This window comes from Pecten maximus, chromosome 19 (assembly GCF_902652985.1).
Source record: "Pecten maximus chromosome 19, xPecMax1.1, whole genome shotgun sequence".
Classification (NCBI taxonomy): domain Eukaryota; kingdom Metazoa; phylum Mollusca; class Bivalvia; order Pectinida; family Pectinidae; genus Pecten; species Pecten maximus.
In genome coordinates, this window is record NC_047033.1 from 21,171,208 (window position 1) to 21,189,503 (window position 18,296).

General features: G+C 37.3%; 1 protein-coding gene across 5 annotated transcripts in view; it reads left to right on the forward strand.

Moving 5' to 3' along the window:
* Positions 1-18,296, forward strand: part of LOC117317266 (supervillin-like) — a 118,325-nt gene that overhangs the window by 6,085 nt on the left and 93,944 nt on the right. For all 5 annotated transcript variants that reach the window (XM_033872004.1, XM_033872006.1, XM_033872005.1 and 2 more), the window contains exon 2: positions 6,691-7,214. In XM_033872004.1, the coding sequence (XP_033727895.1) occupies positions 6,691-7,214 (524 nt within the window). The remainder of the gene's footprint in view (positions 1-6,690; positions 7,215-18,296) is intronic.

The following is an 18,296-nucleotide window of genomic DNA, read 5'->3' on the forward strand; positions in this document are numbered from 1 at the left end:
TGATGAGGCATCATTTGGTGGATACCTGTCTGATAAGGCATCATTTGGTGGATACCTGGCTGATGAGGCATCATTTGGTCAGATATCTGGCTGATGAGGCATCATTTGGTTGGATACCTGACTGATGAAGCATCATTTGGTTAGATACCTGGCTGATGAGGCATCAGTTGGTTAGATACCTGGCTGATGAGGCATCATTTGGTTAGGTACCTGGCTGATGAGGCATCATTTGGTTGGATACCTGTCTGATGAGGCATCATTTGTTTAGATACCTGACTAATGAGGCATCATTTGGTTAGATACCTGACTGATGAGGCATCATTTGGTTAGATATCTGACTGAGGAGGCATCATTTAGTTAGGTACCTGGCTGATGAGGCATCATTTGGTCAGATACCTGGCTGATGAGGCATCATTTGGTCATATACCTGTCTGGTGAGGCATCATTTGGTTAGATATCTGTCTGATGAGGCATCATTTGGTTAGATACCTGGCTGATGAGGCATCATTTGATCAGATATCTGGCTGATGAGGCATCATTTGGTGGATACCTGGCTGATGAGGCATCAGTTGGTCAGATACCTGGCTGATGAGGCATCATTTGGTTAGGTACCTGTCTGATGAGGCATCATTTGGTGGATACCTGGCTGATGAGGCATCAGTTGGTCAGATACCTGGCTGATGAGGCATCATTTGGTTAGGTACCTGTCTGATGAGGCATCATTTGGTTAGGTACCTGTCTGATGAGACATCATTTGGTTAGATACCTGACTTATGAGGCATCATTTGGTTAGATACCTGGCTGATGAGGCATCATTTGGTCAGATACCTGTCTGGTGAGGCATCATTTGGTCAGATACCTGGCTGATGAGGCATCATTTGGTCAGATACCTGACTGATGAGGCATCATTTGGTCAGATACCTGACTGATGAGGCATCATTTGGTCAGATACTTGACTGATGAGGCATCATTTGGTTAGGTACCTGTCTGATGAGGCATCATTTGGTCAGATATCTGTCTGATGAGGCATCATTTGGTTAGATATCTGTCTGATGAGGCATCATTTGGTGGATACCTGACTGATGAGGCATCATTTGTTTAGATTATATCTGGCTGATGAGGCATCATTTGTTTAGATTATACCTGGCTGATAAGGCATCATTTGGTTAGATACCTGACTGATGAGGCATCATTTGATTGGATACCTGGCTGATGTGGCATCATTTGATTGAATACCTGGTTGAATATCTGTTAGAAAAAAGACTTTTGTAATTTGAAAGTTACCATATGGTAAATATAACATTGCACCTCACATTTACCTGAAGTAATATTATCATCATCAGGTCACATGCCATGTGTACAGGGTATTTATGTAAAGTGTTGTGTAATGCTGAGACTGAGCATTCCTCCAACCCAGCACTTTGATGTAATGGCAAAAACTGTTATCTGAAGTCTAGGCAACCTCCTAGCTAAGATGGAGAGAACAAACCAAGTCTACAACCAAATGAACATCAGTTCCAAGTCTGGTGTTAAATATGTAATCCTGTACAAGAAGGCTGACAGAAAACACCAACCAAGAGCAGAAATGGTGACATGTTGAAGTTCTCCATGTGTGTAATATTCGACAATGTTGATCGAAAGGGAACAGTTGTTTCATTTCTTTTGTGTTTTTGTTAGAGCAGCTAAAGGCAGGTTGTATGGGAAAAGACTAGATTCTCAGGCCATGCCTGTTAATTTTGTGTTGTTTCCCGTATTGTGTTTAGTTTGCATAAAATAGAGGTAATTTTTTTTTTTTTTATTGATAGCTGGAATATGTATGTTCCAACTATAAATAGGTGGATTTTTAAAACAGGTTTACCTATCAACATTATTTCAGAACTTGTTAACCATTTATGTCTTTAAGGTCCAATGAGAACTGTGATTTCATTTGTTGAGCCTTAATTCTTTTGTTTAGGGTATTCAAGGCCTAACGAGTTTGACATATGGCAAGGTTATTGTACAAGTTATACAAATATTGTGGTTTTGTTGGCTTGGCCTTAATGTGTAAAATGTTGTCATGGTGGTTTCAAGTTATGATAGTTATTTTTCTGATGTGGCCTTGATGAGTATAATGTTTTATCGCATTTACAAATTGTACAGATATGAATTTTTTGGTGTGTCCTTATAATAACTTATAAAAATATTATGATTTTGTTGATATGGCCTTAATAAGTTATAAAAATATTGTGATTTACTCCATGCGGCCTTAATGAGTTACACAAATATTGTGATTTTATTGGTGTGGCCTTACACTAGAAATGTATGTTTAAGTGTGTAGCTATTGCGGGACAAATGGTCTACAGTAGAGTGTAACACTTATCTCCATCTACCGAGGAAGGAAACTTGAATACACAATGGTTTGCATGAAAATACAATATGCAAGGACGTCATAGCATGTAGGAGTGACCTTCCTCGTGGTAGTGCGTTCAGACTGTCAAAAACATGCCAGTAGAATCAAAATGTCAGTGATTCATTTAAAGATTCTCTGATATATGTATATTATTCCATTGGATGGAGCTTGGTAAAGGTTTGGGATTTCTTTATTCATGCGATCAATTCTTTTTAATTGTTTAATTTGTTAATTTTTTGTTTGGATTTTGTTTATGTTTATCATATAGCTGTGTATGTGTGTTATAATTACCATTAGTTAATTACTATTTACTAAAGAGAAGACTTTAATGTGACATGGTGAATTATCTTCTCTTCTATTTTTAAAATATGATATATTATTGTCAGTGGTCTAAGTAGCTGGTTTATCCCCTATACGACTTCGTCTATTGTTAGGTTTTGTCTATGATGATCAGTCACCATTGTCGCCCTATCCTATAGTCAGTGATCCATAACTCCCCATCCTATAGTCAGTGATCCATAACTCCCCCATCCTATAGTCAGTGATCCATAACTCCCGATCCTATAGTCAGTGATCCATAACTCCCAATCCTATAGTCAGTGGTCCATAACTCCCCATCCTATAGTCAGTGATCCATAACTCCCCATCCTATAGTCAGTGATCCATAACTCCCTATCCTATAGTCAGTGATCCATAACTCCCCAATCCTATAGTCAGTGATCCATAACTCCCCATCCTATAGTCAGTGATCCATAACTCCCCCATCCTATAGTCAGTGATCCATAACTCCCTCCCCCATCCTATAGTCAGTGATCCATAACTCCCCATCCTGTAGTCAGTGATCCATAACTCCCCCATCCTATAGTCAGTAATCCATACAGTAACCCCCCCCCCCCCACACCCCCACCTAGTAATCCATCACTTAATAACCTTCTTTTAAGCAGGGGCAGAATTTCTTAAATCTTGTTTTTGAATTATAATATGATATTACAAGCCTTAATTTCAAAAGACTGCTTCATAATTCCTGTGTAGCAAGTCGGTTTTTCTCTTCTAAAATTTCTCTTTGAACAGATCTATAGGAGTTGTTCAAATGGTCATTTTATAGATCAAGAATTGACCATAGCTAATTACCATTGCTGTTGAACCATTAACATTGACCACTTGACTTCATGTTTACATTTGGCCTTAGTGAATAATGTCTGGAGGTCAATGAGCCGGACTTAACATGTAACAGCCATGTAGCCTTTTAAGCTGTCTACATAATTCACAAAGTGACAGATCAAGGGACACAACTCCAATTGACCTGTGTGATCTTGCATAGAAAAAACTTGATGACAATACAGGCATGTATATACGGAGGTATATACTGGTATCTTGTCTAAAATCCCGTAGATAAATACCAGATTAGTGGAAGACCAATGTTATCATTAGAGCCCAGATTTAAACAGGTTTGTGTGTGTGATATACAGGTGTGTCATACTGGGGAAAGGTATAAATATTCCATTTAGTTACCTGTAACTTCCGATTGTTTAATATATACAGCAGAGCTAGGGCCAATGAGTGATGTAACCTATTGTTATCATATACAGGTGTGAACTTTTTAAGATTTAACTCCTGTTTTTACCTGAGCGACTCATGCTTAAACTGCCCATCAGTGTGGGTGTGTTAGAAATTGCACAGTTTCAACAGTTACACAAACAGATCGGAGGAATTAGGAGCTAAAAATAGATGTAAACTTTAAGAAGAGATCAAGACTTAGAGCAATATGACAGTCAAGCTCTAAGCTTTGGATAAAGTACATTCAGGTATTACGGACGCGAATTTACCATTTGTACAAGCTTTTTATTAACATGTTGACAAATTACCAGGGAAGCTGTTGACTTTAATTGTACAGGTGGTGTCTCCCTACATTTTGTGGATAATATTTTTAAAAACAAAACAAACAAAACTGGATATATATTTCACACATTGGTAAGTAATATTTAGATGATAAATGATTTTTCTGTGGTCCGACCTATTCTGTAGAATTCTACATCATAAATGTTTGGTTTGATCTGGGTGAACCTTAAAACTTAATTCATTATTTTAAACTTAAAGTTGAAAAACTTTCCTATATTGAATTTCTTTACTGGTTTTATTGATCTACAATAGTTGGTTTTGACAATAACAGCATATCAGGTTCATGAATATTAAAAAATCTTTTAATGATCATGAGGTCAACATGTGATAACGATCCAATATGGAGTAGAGGTTGATATCAAGATTTTAAACTTTTTAGTGTTACATTCCCCCAAATTTCCTTAAATGTTACATTTGATAGGGGATGATGATATTTTCATTTTGGAAAAATAACGAACATGAGAAAAATTTCAAAGAAGAAAAGAACTGTATTTGACTGAAGTCATTAAAATTTTACAATGATATAGATATGATAACCGGCTATTTCTAAAAATAGTCGTAAATATTAGCACGAATAAATATCACAAATCGCTGACCACCATGTACCAGGAAATTATGTTTAACAAAATAAGATTTAGAAAATAATTGTTATATGTTTAAAATACTAATGTATAAGTAGTCTACTGCAACTTAAGAATTTCCTTGTTTTCGATTCTGTCAGCAATATTTTGAGTGACAGCTATTTCTATAGGTAGTGTTGATTGCCTGTTGTCAGTAGGGCGCTCCGACCTTATGTACTCTTTCAAGCGACCTTATGTACTCTTTCAAGCGTAGATATTGGAATCATAGTATGATATTTAGAGTGAAATCTAAGACAAATTCTAGAGTATGTTATACTCCTTTGCAAAACCAAATTTCCAGATTGCTTGGTAAACGGATATGAAAAGTGTGTGCATATAATGTGCATTAAGACTACAAATTCATATACGTCTGACATGTGTACATTATAATCTACATGAGAATAAGGCTATTAATTTTGACATGACAAAGTATTCGGATGATATGTAAATTGACACAAGGTGAAATCCAGGGCTGACATGTAGACATGCTCGAAAATTGTCTCCTCTGTTTGAATACATATGACGTAACAGCTTACTAGTTTAAACAAGGTTGTCAAGTGCTAAAAAACATGATAAATTATGATTTACCGGCAGTTGATATTTAGTCTGGAATTATGATGTATTTAAGTGTCTATGAAATGGATTCAACGTATGTCCCAAACTGACGATAACTTATTGTTTGCAAAGTGTCAAGAACTTCAAATTAAGAAGTGTGTTTTGTGTATAGCCAGGCTGACAGATTGAGCCAGATCTATTTCTTTTACATCAGAATTTCTGTTAAGAATTTTACGGTATTTATTTTTAATTAAGCCACTTCCCCTAGTGTATAAGTTCAGTACTGTATTTATCCTCAAATAAGCCCCCTCCCCTAGTGTAAACATTCAGTACTGTATTTATCCTCAAATAAGCCCCCTCCACTAGTGTAAAAGTTTAGTAGTGTATTTATCCTCAAATAAGCCCCCTCCCCTAGTGTAAACATTCAGTACTGTATTTATCCTCAAATAAGCCCCCTCCACTAGTGTAAAAGTTTAGTACTGTATTTATCCTCAAATAAGCCCCCTCCCCTAGTGTAAACATTCAGTACTGTATTTATCCTCAAATAAGCCCCCTCCACTAGTGTAAAAGTTTAGTACTGTATTTATCCTCAAATAAGCCCCCTCCCCTAGTGTAAAAGTTTAGTATTGTATTGATCCTCAATTAATCCCCTCCCCTAATTCAAATTTTAGTACCATATTTAGCCTCAATTAAATCCCTCCCCTATTTGTATCGTATTTATCCTCATGTTAGCCCCTCCCCTAGTGTTAAAGTTTAGTACTTTTCTATCCTCACATTAGCCCCCTTCACTAGTGTAAAAGTTAATAGTACAGTAATTATTATGGAATTATTTTCGATGACTTTATCAATATACAGAGGTTTTTTCTACAGATGTTGGTTTATTATGACTTAGTTGGACATCACTTTTGCTTGCTATAGAGACCTGAGATATCTGAAGTCTTCTCCCCATTGTTTATATCTGGAGAGGCTGCACATTGTAATCTAACAGCAATTATTTATATGTTCTGTAGAACATTTTTCCCAGGCGCTTTAATCTCATACACAGTGTTTGATGTGATAAACTTTACTCTAATTATTTGTCAGTTTGGCCATTATTAATCCACTAATGGATTCTGATGCTCTCCTGAATTACACAGAAACAGTATTCTCCTGTGAACAGAGTTAGGGAAATCTTCATTTTTGCCATGTTTATGGTGCTTTTAATCTTTATAACATTTTCTCCTGCAGATTCGGTAAGGTTGGTGATGGAGACCCAGTATCAGCTGACAACAGACAGGAACGTTCTGCTGCGGAGGCTGCTGATAACTCCACAATAGCTGTACAGTCTAGTCACACAAAACAGGTGTCGCCAGTCGACACACAATCGCACCAGTCTAGTTATCAAGCCAAGAAAACACAGTCTCATCTTGTCACACAGGAGAAAAGTCCAGTGGAAGTGTTCGCAAAACAATCTGTGGAAAAATCTAGTGATTTGGATACAAAAGGGTTAAGTAAAGGGAAAGTGAAAGTAGATGAAAGTGAAAGTAGGTCAATTGTAAAACCATACTTATTGGATAGTTCTGGTAAAAGTGGATTATTACAAGAAAATATAAAAATGGAATCGGAGGTAACAGGTGGTGGATTACGAGTCACAACCACGGACAGTGATAGTAGTTCAAAGGTTCAAAGGTCAAGTTCAGACAAAAGGAGGCGGAAAGATAAATCGGCCGCAAGGAAATCGGCTTTGAATGCACCAAATTCATCAGTCGCAGGTATGTGATATTGTGTGTATATGCCTTTTATTTTCAGGGAGTGATGAGGGAGATTATGTATTGTGTTAACCCATGGGCTTATTTTCAGGATATATATGTCAACAGTATAGTGTATAGCCCCCCCCCCCCCCCCCCCCCCCCCCCCCACACACACACACACACCCTACACCCAACCCCCAACCCTAACCCCAACCCAAGACTATTTCACTCCAGACTGCCATGGAAGTAACTCTATGTATTGATTTATGTGTACTGTCACCTGAATCAGGGAAATTGAAATATAATAATTTGACCAGTTATTTTGGATTTGAATGGATTTTGATTTGAAAAAATGTATAAAAATGACCCTGATCAAAATAGGAGATCTACCAGTTTAATCTTCAGTAACATAAATACACAACAAGGGGATTTTAAGAAGGATGACTGCCGAGAGCAGAAGATGTCTGACAGAAATCGGTCACTAGAAAACAAATGAGCGGCCGCCGTTCTAAAATTACCGGTCAGTCACTTTATAGACAGGCAAGTTGCTATATGGAGGGTTGTTATATAGTAAAATCTCACGGAGAAACTTAAAATTGGTTGTTATAGACAGGTGGTCGTTATATACAGGCGGTCGTTAGAGCAGGTTTGATTGTACAAGGAAAGGACTCAAGTGATCATCCCAGAGTTTGAGTCTCCTTCCTGTGAAGTACCTGAGCACCTTAACGTTCGTCAGAATCTCGAGTACCTGTACTTCTCTCAGGTGATATTTATTGGTGAATCCTTGGCCACCATCCAGGAAATCGTTACAGAGAGATTAGGCAGATTTTGACACACATTTACTGGTCCGAGGCAGCTATCCAGGGTTAATTATGGCACCTCAAATTGAGGGCGTAGTCTTCAATTCAAATCTACACAAATGGAATTTTTATGCTTCAAGACCTTGCAAATGTCCAATCATAAAATCATTTTGAATGAAAAGTCAAATTTGAAGTGGGAGACATCAAGCAGTTGGAGGAGGGAGGGGTATATAGGTATATATGTAGATTTAGAACACCATATGATAGAATACATCGTTTTAAATCTGTATTGGAAACCAGAAGTATTCGTTCTCTTGGGTGGTTTGTCCACACTCTTGCATTGTATATATCCTGAGGTATCATTTTTCCTTGTTGTGAGGTCCTGGTATTAAGGCTCAGTCGGCTAGAGCCTCATCCTATGTAACCTTATAGATGATGATCCGAGGTGTGTGGTTCGACACAGATGATGATCCGAGGTGTGTGGTTCGACACAGATGATGGTCCGAGGTGTGTGGTTCGACACAGATGATGATCCGAGGTGTGTGGTTCGACACAGATGATGGTCCGAGGTGTGTGGTTCGACACAGATGATGGTCCGAGGTGTGTGGTTCGACACAGATGATGGTCCGAGGTGTGTGGTTCGACACAGATGATGGTCCGAGGTGTGTGGTTCGACACAGATGATGGTCCGAGGTGTGTGGTTCGACACAGATGATGGTCCGAGGTGTGTGGTGTGTGGTTCGACACAGATGATGGTCCGAGGTGTGTGGTTCGACACAGATGATGGTCCGAGGTGTGTGGTTCGACACAGATGATGGTCCGAGGTGTGTGGTTCGACACAGATGATGATCCGAGGTGTGTGGTTCGACACAGATGATGATCCGAGGTGTGTGGTTCGACACAGATGATGATCCGAGGTGTGTGGTTCGACACAGATGATGATCCGAGGGTGTGTGGTTCGACACAGATGATGATCCGAGGTGTGTGGTTCGACACAGATGATGGTCTGAGGTGTGTGGTTCGACACAGGTGATGATCCGAGGTGTGTGGTTCGACACAGATGATGATCCGAGGTGTGTGGTTTCGACACAGATGATGATCCGAGGTGTGTGGTTCGACACAGATGATGGTCCGAGGTGTGTGGTTCGACACAGATGATGATCCGAGGTGTGTGGTTCGACACAGATGATGATCCGAGGTGTGTGGTTCGACACAGATGATGATCCGAGGTGTGTGGTTCGACACAGATGATGGTCTGAGGTGTGTGGTTCGACACAGATGATGATCCGAGGTGTGTGGTTCGACACAGATGATGATCCGAGGTGTGTGGTTCGACACAGATGATGATCCGAGGTGTGTGGTTCAACACAGATGATGGTCCGAGGTGTGTGGTTCGACACAGATGATGGTCTGAGGTGTGTGGTTCGACACACCCTAACCATGGAAGTTTATTTTTCTCTTAAAGCTGAGAAACAGACCAGTCTGTGTATACTGTTATGGTTATGTCCTTTGCCATGGCACTTTATATATCCTTGTACGTTGTTCACTGAGGTAGCCACCAGCTACTACAATGATACCTTTCCTCAAAATAACCCTGGCTGTTCAATGGTGATCAACCTAATAAACAAACTCTATGTTTGTATTTTAAAAAACTTGATTACCTATCAATATATTATATACGCTATTAGTGTTCTAGAGCCATTGTGAGTACCATATTAGCCAATATGATTGACAGGTCACTGTTTTAATGATCTAAATCCATTACTAACTGATGAAAAAACTAATCATGTCATATGGGAATGCTTTAGTGATACAAAGGTGAGGCCATTGTGGCCGAGTGGTTAAGGTGTCCCGACACTTTATCACTAGCCCTCCACCTCTGGGTAGCGAATTCGAAACCTACGTGAGGCAGTTGCTTGGTACTGACTGTAGGTCATGGTTTTTCTCCGGGTATTCCGGCTTTCCTCCGCCTCCAAAACCAGGCATGTCCAGGCTGTTAATAGGACATTAAACAAAAATAAGTTAAACCAACAAACAAAGCCTGGCTCAATTTAGTTCAGAGTGTCATTTAAAAACATATAAAGTAGAAGTTAATATTTATTCTATGAAATTAATGTATAAAAGTTTATTTTATTAGTTCAACAGCGTAAAAGAAAACATTTCTTTAAAAATTTGTAATCTTTCAAAATTTTCCAGTCTGGTCCTGGAGTGAAAATAAATAAAGTATATTCTATTAGTGCATACATCTATACCTGTCTGTATCTTATGGACACGTAATGGATATTTAAATATAAACTTCAATTAAGATTTGATGTTTGAGAAGTGAAGTACGATGGTGGACATTGTAATACATTCTCTTTGTGGAGTCATTATGTGGCTTTTAAATGGACATTATATGGTGAAAGTAAGTATTCCAGATCCTGTCCTGTGTGTGTGGCTGTACGTAGGTGGTCATCAATATATTCTGATGGTTGTAAAAGCATAAAGTTTTAATTTGTTTACCTAAGGCGGAAAAGTGGTCCATGTACAGTCAATGGTCAGTTTGACAGGTTAAGGTCAGTTTTTGGTCATTGAAAGACAATGGGGAATACAACTTACATCTATAAATAAATAAATAATGAATAGATAAATAAACAAGCAGAAATGAAAAATAAATAAATAATAAATAAATAAATAAATTGAAATAAATAAATAAATAAACAGAAATGAAAAATAAATAAATAAATCACTAATGAAATAGTGAAAATATCGGCATCAAGAGAGTGAAACATTGCTTCTGTCATTGGAATTGTGTAAAGATAAATGTAAGCTCTTGTTTAGAGGTTGACTTACTAAAAGTACACAGTAGGTCATGCATTTGTCATAAGGGGGAAGTTATTTGCAAAACATTTCAAATAGATTAATGTAAATTTTACAGCAAGTTCATTTCTATACGTTATCACAAACACCTAACAATGTTCACATTTCTTTAAATGTCAGTCCCTGACTAAACATAATTGGAAATGTGATGTTATCGTCCATTTTTAAACTACTTGAAGTGCTATGAGTTTAGTAATACATATTGATTGTGATTCATTGTTGTGTTAAATACAAGATCAACCACCATCACCTGTATTTATTGTTGACATCTTGTTTACCTCTTCAATCAGTGAGTGATGTCATAGGAAACCCAGTTATACCTGTTTAAAAAGTTTTGATGAAAAATGTTAATCAATTTATTTCACAAGTTTGGAGGTTAGATTTCTAACATGGCACATAGTTTTTAGCTTTAAAGATAAAAACAGGATGGATTATTAAAAGTTCTGACAGAAGGGCATCAGTTTTCACATCTTCATTAACATGTTGTGGTATAAGAGACCACTGTATTAACTTACTATACAGCAATGGTTTGACACTCCTTACCAGTAGCGGTTTGTGTTTTTCTTGGGAAGGTGACAAAAAGAACAGTCTGTACTGTCAGGTTGTGTCATTGGGAACGACAATTTACCCTAATTGCCCTTGATATCATATGACAAGCCTCTTGTATGTTGTTCAGTGGGGTAGCCACCAACTACTACAAGGTTACCTTGGTACTTCAATATTACACTGGCTTACCGATAAGTTTCATAGGGCAATAAACTGACCAATCAGATAAGCCTACATTCTGGAGCTTTTGTGACCCAAACATGTGTAATATATTGGTTATATATTGTGGATTCCGAGTAATTTGGAACCTTGTGTAATGTGGAATTTTGTTCATCAAATGAATTTTGTTTTTATATAAAACCTGTATATTAAAAACCTGAACCCTTTAGGTTGTGTTAATCTATATGCCTTTTATCCTGAGAATCTTTTATATTTTGGAAACATATTTTTATTTCATTATTAGCAGCTCAAGTATATGTTGCTGATAAGTGAAAAATCACTTCAAAATCCTTGAATTATCCTGTATTTTTAGAAACGAGTTATGATGGATGCTGGAAATTTTAGTTCTTCCTATGAAGACTTATAAGGTACATGCATTGGTTGAAATTTATTTAATTAGAATCATACTGTAAAATTTAAGGTAATTCGTGATAAGTGTATCACATATTTATTCACATAGCCATATCAATTTTTTTCCCAGACAGAAAGCAATCTCCATTAAAGAACTTGGATATTGGAATTTTAAGTTGATAAAGACAGTTTGACCATGCAATATTTCATATGAATCATATCTAATATTTATAATAGACTATTAAACTGATAAACTTTGATCTTTCCCTATTTTAGTCTGCGCCTATCACAGGCATGATCGGTGAACATAATTCCAAATTTTAAGGTTGTCAAATATTTCCGATCGATTTCAATATCATGTAATATATTTTACACACTGTCGGTATTGCATTTTTCATAAAATTTTGAAATGATGTCTTAAAAGAATGATTGATTTTGTCAGCTTTTCTGTTTTGATTTTTGATCAACATTCTTTTATGATGCAACATGCAGGTTTGCCAATATTATTGCAGGATTTAATTGCAAAATTAAAAAAATAGATTTGACACTTCCGATCTCCGCTAAGACCTAGACATGCCAGCACTACCACACGATATCCTCCTACACTTCGAGTGAGTCATACATTTCCATATTGATGATTTAGCCCCATCTGCTGTCGTCTGCTCGCCCTGTGAAAGGTGCAGTGTGCACTCATCTTGATAATAAAACCGTATCAATTTTCCATAAATTTTAATTTTATATTAGATATATATATATATAGACTTACATGTGCTGACATGGTAGGCTTACGTTCTTTAGTTATAATGGTTGTTTGAATCATTCGTTAAACTGATTGCCCTGACACTAAACAGACATTGATTAATAATTTATGCCTGGATATTGTTCCTTTGTTAGGTGAATTCCTAGCAGAAATTCCTTTGATATGTAAACAAACTACAATGTTTAAATAAATAACAGAATTATATATCCTACATAATTATGATGTGTCGGAATTTATATAAACATATACCATATGTTTCACCTTGATCCATATTGATATTTGTGATAAGAAAATAATTATTTTTTATATGTAACAAAAACAGGGTGGTGTACTTTTTGTTTTGTTACGGTTGAGAAATCGCTATACAAGCCAGAATTAACTGGTGTAATATTTCTGTTACAAAATCCACCTTCGTGCCTGGAGAAAACGCAGACAGGATCTGTTAAACATTTCATTGAACAGCTGAGTGCGAAAATCCTTTCTTGTTCCACTAGGTTAATTATGAAGAATTTCTCCTCCATTTAAAAGGTATAGCAATGCCCCAAGTCATTTTTCTTCATCTTAACCACAAATAACAATATTTTACTTGTAATGTTGAACTCACAGTTCAAAGTTGAAACGTTATGCTAGGATCAGAGGTTATGGGTTCAGAGTTCATTGAACTGTAAATGGCTTTGAATGTATTGAATAGTGAGTGTATTTATGGGTAGAACATCGAAGCGTTGTGTATTAGGGAAACTCGAGAGTGGATGAGAGGGTTGTTTATATTTACCTGGAGTTTAAACGACAGAGATGTCCACGTATTTACAGCGCCGGATCATTGGACCAGGTTTGTACATAACATCTGTATATCGACTCGTGATATTCCGATGACATTGTCATCGCTAGACACTTGTATTTTCAGCGTCTAAGACCAACTGATGAGTCAGCTGGCAGATTCTTATAAAATTGTACAATATGAATTAATCTGAAGACATATACAAAAAAAATGTTGTGACTATCACGGATGTCTTAATATTGTAAATGTTCGAACTGTTTTGATATAAGAGTAGAAATAGCATACAATTTGTGTGATGTAACAATAAGGTTTGGCTACGTACATCCAAAAACTGTCGTCATCATGTTAGATGTGATGTTGAGAATAGCCTGTCTACAACAGGTAATTGGTATGGTACTGAAGATCTGAACTCTACACATGGTAATCCCCAAAATAATAGGTATTCTGGTGTGGACGTTTATTTAATGAGAATATAATAACACTGTGGAGAGTTTCCAGGTACGGTAATCACATGTTTGTAGCCATTACTGGGAAAATCCAGGTTTTACAGCCAAACTGTAGTGGTACATTACACTTCTCTATATCAGAACCTCTATATACTGACTAGCTGAGGTTTAATTTACCAGATGTACCTGTAAAGATTGTCAGTCTTTTATGCAATGGGTTTTATCACAAATTCATAAAATCAAATGGTCAGAATTGGAAGGTTTATGTGTTAAATTAAGAAGTTTATGTTTTATGTCACATCAACAAGAGCTGGTCGCTGTATACGTAGGAAGGTTCATATCTAACCAACAAGAGGCCACTGTAGGAAGGTCCATGTCATATCAACAAGAGGTGGTCACTGTAGGAAGGTCTATGTCACTTCAACAAGGGATGGTCACTGTAGGAAGGTCCATGTCACATCAACAAGAGGTGGTCACTGTTGGAAGGTCCATGTTATATCAACAAGAGGTGGTCACTGTAGGAAGGTCCATGTCACATCAACAAGAGATGGTCACTGTAGGAAGGTCCATGTCACGTCAACAAGAGGTGGTCACTGTAGGAAGGTTTAAGTCACATCAACAAGAGGTGGTCACTGTAGGAAGGTTTAAGTCATATCAACAAGAGATGGTCACTGTAGGAAGGTTCATGTCATATCAACAAGAGGTGGTCACTGTAGGAAGGTTCATGTCACATCAACAAGAGATGGTCACTGTAGGAAGGTTTAAGTCATATCAACAAGAGATGGTCACTGTAGGAAGGTTTAAGTCATATCAACAAGAGATGGTCACTGTAGGAAGGTTCATGTCACATCAACAAGAGGTGGTCACTGTAGGAAGGTTCATGTCATATCAACAAGAGGTGGTCACTGTAGGAAGGTTCGTGTCACATCAACAAGAGGTGGTCACTGTAGGAAGGTTCATGTCATATCAACAAGAGGTGGTCACTATAGGAAGGTCCATGTCACGTCAACAAGAGGTGGTCACTGTAGGAAGGTTTAAGTCACATCAACAAGAGGTGGTCACTGTAGGAAGGTTCATGTCACATCAACAAGAGCTGGTCGCTGTATACGTAGGAAGGTTCATATCTAACCAACAAGAGGCCACTGTTGGCAGGTTCATGTCAGATTAACAAGAAGTGGTCACTGTAGGAAGGTTCATGTCACATCAACAAGAGGTGGTCACTGTAGGCAGGTTCATGTCACTTCAACAAGGGATGGTCACTGTAGGAAGGTTCATGTCACATCAACAAGAGGTGGTCACTGTAGGAAGGTTCATGTCACATCAACAAGAGGTGGTCACTGTAGGAAGGTCCATGTCACATCAACAAGAGGCCACTGTAGGAAGGTTCATGTCACATCAACAAGAGATGGTCACTGTAGGAAGGTTCATGTCACATCAACAAGAGGTGGTCACTGTAGGAAGGTTCATGTCACGTCAACAAGAGGTGGTCACTGTAGGAAGGTTCATGTCACATCAACAAGAGGCCACTGTAGGAAGGTTCATGTCACATCAACAAGAGGTGGTCACTGTAGGAAGGTTCATGTCACATCAACAAGAGGTGGTCACTGTAGGAAGGTTCATGTCACATCAACAAGAGGCCACTGTAGGAAGGTTCATGTCACATCAACAAGAGGTGGTCACTGTAGGAAGGTTCATGTCACATCAACAAGAGGTGGTCACTGTAGGAAGGTTCATGTCACATCAACAAGAGGTGGTCACTGTAGGAAGGTTCATGTCACATCACCAAGAGGTGGTCACTGTAGGCAGGTTCATCTCACATCAACAAGAGGTGGTCACTGTAGGAGGGTTTAAGTCACATCAAGAAGAGGTGGTCACTGTAGGAAGGTTTAAGTCATATCAACAAGAGGTGATCACTGTAGGAAGGTTCAAGTCGCATCAACAAGAGATGATCACTGTAGGAAGGTTCAATGTCACATCAACAAGAGGTGGTCACTGTAGGAAGGCTCATTTTACATCAATATGAGGCCGCTTAGGTTCATCACTAAAGATCTTTTTAGAAGGTTTATGATATCAAGTGGGTTGCATGTCACATTTGTTTGTTTGTTTATTTATCAAGCCAAGTAGGTCGTGTGAGAGGTCACAATTGAGGGAAATGTATAATACAATTTTAAAACAGCACACTTTTTGTAATACATTTATATACATATCAATGCAAGTGATATGTAATTCCACACAGGTGATATTGAAGTTACTTTAATGAAACAGGCAACAGCTAGTTATACTTCTACAGAACTCTCAAAATATTAAACTGAAAGGGACATTTTATCATTGTATATGAGATAATGTTACAGAGTATTCATTTTCAGAATAAATCACATTATTTGATACTGGTAACTCTCATAAGATACTAAATAGCACAAGTTCAAGGTGGATATGGAGTTAAGATATGTTACACAATATGTAAAACAGACAGGGTGTTTCTTAATGTATTCCCCAGAGTTATGAGTGGATACTTTTAGAAGTGAATGTTTATGAGTTATGACCTTAATACTACCACTACCTTTTTATACTTAAAAGACATCAAATCATTTGTATAACTTTCAGATAAGATTTGATATCTTTAGGCACCTGTTGCAAATTATTTTTTCTGAAGAACACTGGACCCATTATCCAGAGTTTCTTATAGACTCAATGATGTTATGTTCATGTATTGTGCCAACAAAGGGAAGCAAGAAAGGGCTTTGAGCAGACGACAGACAAGATCTGTATTTTGTCTGGCGTCCTTTACTACTGTGTAAACTGATGTATTATTTAGATGTCCATAGTACAAATCAATAATCCCCATTTAAAAAGGAAAAATTGTAAAAATTCCAACAAAAGGTTTTGAATTGGGCTACACCACTATAATAAAAAAGGTTTCTGTATAATGCTTAGACCAGGTTGTCTATAGTATAACTAGAATATGTGCTTTATTGGAAAATCTTGCGATAGATATAGGATATGTCTGTTAGATAAGAATCAAGGGAGGTAATTATGATAGCAGGCTATAAATGAGGTTATTTTTATCTTGTCAAAGCAAAGGATGGGAAATGGTGACAAATTGTTGTCATTGTTCGCATAGGAGATCAATATTGTAATATAATGTTAAACATGCTACAGCTACAATTTATATGCAGCTAGTATATGTTAGAGTAATGACAATGTTAGAACAGGCTAGAATTATGGCAGTATATGTTAGTTGTAATGACAATAATAGAAAAGGCTATTGGTATGACAGTATGTTAAAGTATAATGACAATGTTAGAACAGACTATAGCTATGACAGTATGTTAAAGTATAATGACAATGTTAGAACAGGCTATAGCTATGACAGTATTTTGAGTATAATGACCATGTTAGAATAGGCTTTAGCTGTGGCAGTATGTTAGAGTATATAATGACAGTTTTAGAACTGGCTATAGGTAAGAAAGCATGATGGAGTATAATGACAATGTTATATGTTCGCTGTAATGAAAATATCAGAACAGGCTATTGGTATGGCAGCATGTTAGAGTATAATGACAATGTTAGAACAGGTTATAGCTATGGCAGTATGTTAGAGTCTAATGACAATGTTAGAACAGGCTATAGCTATGGCAGTATTTTAGCTATAAAGTATAATGGCAATGTTAGAACTGCTAGGCTATAACTATGAAAGTATGTTAGACTTATGACAGTATTAAATCATTTCTATGTAACATATGTATCAGTTCCCGGAAGAAATAATGGGCATAAAAAAAAATATAATATAAAGAGTTGAGGTAAAAATCATAGTCAATCAATAAATCGTCACAGTTCTGGAGAGAAATATAATGATGATAATTACCATAATCTAATAATTGGCAATAATGACAAACTCATTCAAACACCTGTAAGCCCTGTGTATGAGGTATAGCAGTGTATATCTGATATTGTGTGTTATTACCCCAGGTAATGGTAGTGATATGAATTTGAAAGTTGTTACATCAGCACTGTATAGAGTCAGACATGTTTGTTAGAAATCAATAACACCATCAGACGGAGTATCGGGGACAGTTATGAGTAGAGGTGAATTGTGAGGATGTTAAAAAAAGATGGAATCAATATTAGCTCGAGTGATGGGGTAGTAACACTATGTGACATTACACAATGTTATGTTGGGATAGCAGACAGCCCTAAGGATGGCTTAATTGGCCTAAGATGCACCAAGGTTATCAACATTTCCAAATTTGACCAGAGTTGTACGGAAAAAAAACATACTTTTTTTTATTTGTCCTGAAATGAACCCAAGGGGCCAACAGAGTTTTGATTCGGAGAATAGGGTTT